General features: G+C 46.8%; 1 protein-coding gene across 1 annotated transcript; it reads left to right on the top strand.

Annotated features, from left to right (window-relative positions):
* The first annotated feature begins 207 nt into the window (after positions 1-207).
* On the top strand, positions 208-1,717 carry LOC125534540 (cationic peroxidase SPC4). Its single transcript, XM_048697736.2, has 2 exons — positions 208-512; positions 643-1,717. Exons 1-2 carry the CDS (start codon positions 294-296, stop codon positions 1,435-1,437), a joined length of 1,014 nt encoding a protein of 337 aa, XP_048553693.1. The 5' UTR covers positions 208-293; the 3' UTR covers positions 1,438-1,717.
* Positions 1,718-2,780: the final 1,063 nt, after the last annotated feature.

Raw genomic sequence — 2,780 nt, 5'->3', positions numbered from 1 at the left:
ATATAGTAGAATGCAAGAGGAGCAACGTTCAAGGAACCAGTTGATTTTTCTGACCTTGATCTTTGCGACTTGCACATGCATCTGGTTCCCCTTTTGTAATTAGGGTTTAGGGTGTCTCTACCTTGTCCTGTGGATCACATCGAGCGAGCCAGGCAAATAGGTACTCAGTATGGAATGGAGGTCATTACCCGTCTATAAATAGGAAGGGTTAGTGGGTATCTTGTGCAAGCCACACGACCGTGCCCTGCCTCATAGCTATCTAGGTGCAAGCAAGAGGAAGCTCGGCTTCAGCAATGGCGTCCAGAGCAGCAGCAGCCGTTGTTTTAGCCCTGGCCTTGGTCTGCGCCGCACATTCGGCAGCAGCCGCCGGGAATCTGTCCCCTGACTTCTACAAGAAGGCGTGCCCGCAGCTGGACCAAATCGTGGCATTCCATGTGGCGGAGACCTTCCGGCGCGACGTCGGCGTGGCGCCCGGCCTCATCCGCATCCTCTTCCATGACTGCTTCACCCAGGTGCGTACCAGCGTCCTCTAGGATTTCTTTCATTTAATGAAACTATAAGGTCTTGTATGTATGTATGTATGTATGTATGTATGTATGTATGTGTGAATAACCCTTATGAATACCAATACCGTGGTTACAGGGCTGCGACGCATCGGTGCTCCTTAACGCAACCGACGGTGAGCAGAAGGTGGGGCCCAACCTAACACTTCGGCGGGTGGCGCTGGACCTCATCGAGCGCATCCGCAGCGCGGTGCACACCGCCTGCAAGGACAACAAGGTGTCCTGCGCCGACATCACCGTGCTCGCCACCCGCGAAGCGGTCTTCAAGGCCGGCGGGCCGCGATTCGACGTGGAGCTCGGCCGCCGCGACGCGCTCGCCCCGGCGCCTGCCCAGATCAACAAGCTGCCGGGGCCCTCCTTTCCTGTGCCCCTGCTCATCCAGTCCTTCAAGGGCCGTGGCCTCGACGTGGCGGACCTGGTGGCCCTCTCCGGCGCGCACACCTTCGGCGTCGCGCACTGCTCGCTCTTCCAGGACCGCTTCAAGCCGGGCTTCGGGAACCCGCCCATCGACCCCAAGTTCGCCACGATGCTCAAGGACAAGTGTGCCAATGACTTCGACCGCAAAAAGACGCAGAGCCTCGACGTGCGCACGCCCGACGCCTTCGACAACCAGTTTTACATGGACCTGGTCGCCAAGCAGGGGCTGTTCAGGTCGGACCAGGGACTCATCGAGGACCCGGCCACCAAGGCCTTGGCCACCCAGTTCTCCCTCGACCAGCGCGCCTTCTTCGAGCAGTTCGCCAAGTCCATGACCAAGATGACCAACATGGATGTGCTCACAGGCAAGCAGGGCGAGATCCGGAACGACTGCGCCGTCCCCAACAAGCGCGTCACCGCCCACGGCGACGAGGAGGGCCATGCCGCCGACATGTGAGAGATGAAATAATCTAGTGCTCGTGAGTGAACGCTAGGATGCACGCACCATGTGTTTGTGTGTGAGTGTGCTGTGCTGTCTAGTCAATAAGACGAGTGTGCTGCTTAGTTCGTATGCTTCCTATAGCATAGGGTCGACCGAGCTTCCTTTTGCACGCCGGTGTAAGATTTCAGTAGCATCGTAATGTCGTCTTTTAGATTTCCAAAATCGTAATGTCTCACTAAGCTGCAAGACCAGACATAGCAATCTCAGTTCTTGTGTTTTTGCTCTTTGTTTTTCATCTTTCGGTTTCTTGTTTCGCGGGCCATGCCAGGTCAGGATTTCGTTTTTCTTCTTTTTCCTTTTTCCTTTTTATTTTTATTTCCACTTTTTCTTTAATGTATTTTTACCACTTTGTGTTTTGTCTTTTTGCTTCTTGATTTCTTATTTTATAGTTTGAATTTGTTTTTAGTATATGAGCATATATTCACACTATATTGAAGATTTTAAATATATCAGATTCCTTGAAATATATTATTTCTAAAATATATTACCATTTACAAATACACAATAAAAATATTGAAATACATGATGATCATTTTTCTAAACACAATATGAACATTTCATTAATATACGATGATAAATTTTACAATACATGGTGAATATGCTGTTTAAACAGGTGATGAATATATTTCAAATATGCAACAAACATTTTTTAAATACAAGGAAAACATCTGCTAAATATGCGACAAATATTTTTCAAATATGTGATGAACATTTTTTATCAGCATGAATTTTTTTCACATATAGGGCAAACAATTATACACATAGACATAAAGATTATTATTCTTGCATAATATACTATTTAGCTTTAAATGTTTATAACATTTTATTCTTTAAATCTATGGATTTGTTTTTGAAAAACTCAGTAATAAATGGGCTGACCCACCATCGTGCGCGCGCGCGTGTGCGTGCGTGCGTGCGTGCGTGCGTGCGTGCGTGCGTGTGTGTGTGTGTGTGTGTGTGTGTGTGTGTGTGTGTGTGTGTGTGTGCTCGCTATGTTCACATAATAGCAGGTTCTCTGACTTGACGTCTCACAACGGGCGTGTCTATACATCGCCTAACAAGAGATGGAACATAGCGTCGCCCATTGCGGGCATTCAGTTTGGCTGGCCCAGTTAGCATCCTGCAGATTAGTTTTTTAATGTTTTTCCACTGGTTTTCTTCCTTTTGAATATATTTTAAAAAATAATAAATTTTATTTACTTTTAGAAAAACATGCATTCAATTTTTTTATGCAATGACATACTTAATTAATAAAATATAAATATATGTCACAAAAATTATATGATTAAAATTCCCTT

The sequence above is a fragment of the Triticum urartu genome, chromosome 2A, assembly GCF_056163025.1.
Source record: "Triticum urartu cultivar PI428250 chromosome 2A, HENAU_Tu73, whole genome shotgun sequence".
Classification (NCBI taxonomy): domain Eukaryota; kingdom Viridiplantae; phylum Streptophyta; class Magnoliopsida; order Poales; family Poaceae; genus Triticum; species Triticum urartu.
The sequence above is the reverse complement of the archived record's forward strand: the minus strand, read 5'-3'. Positions and strand labels throughout refer to the sequence as shown.

Excerpts from the sequence above, each read along its gene's own strand:
- LOC125534540 (XM_048697736.2), top strand. The coding sequence starts at position 294 with ATGGCGTCCAGAGCAGCAGCAGCCGTTGTTTTAGCCCTGGCCTTGGTC. Across the intron at positions 513-642 it reads TCCATGACTGCTTCACCCAG|GGCTGCGACGCATCGGTGCT; the intron begins GTGCGTACCAGC and ends CCGTGGTTACAG.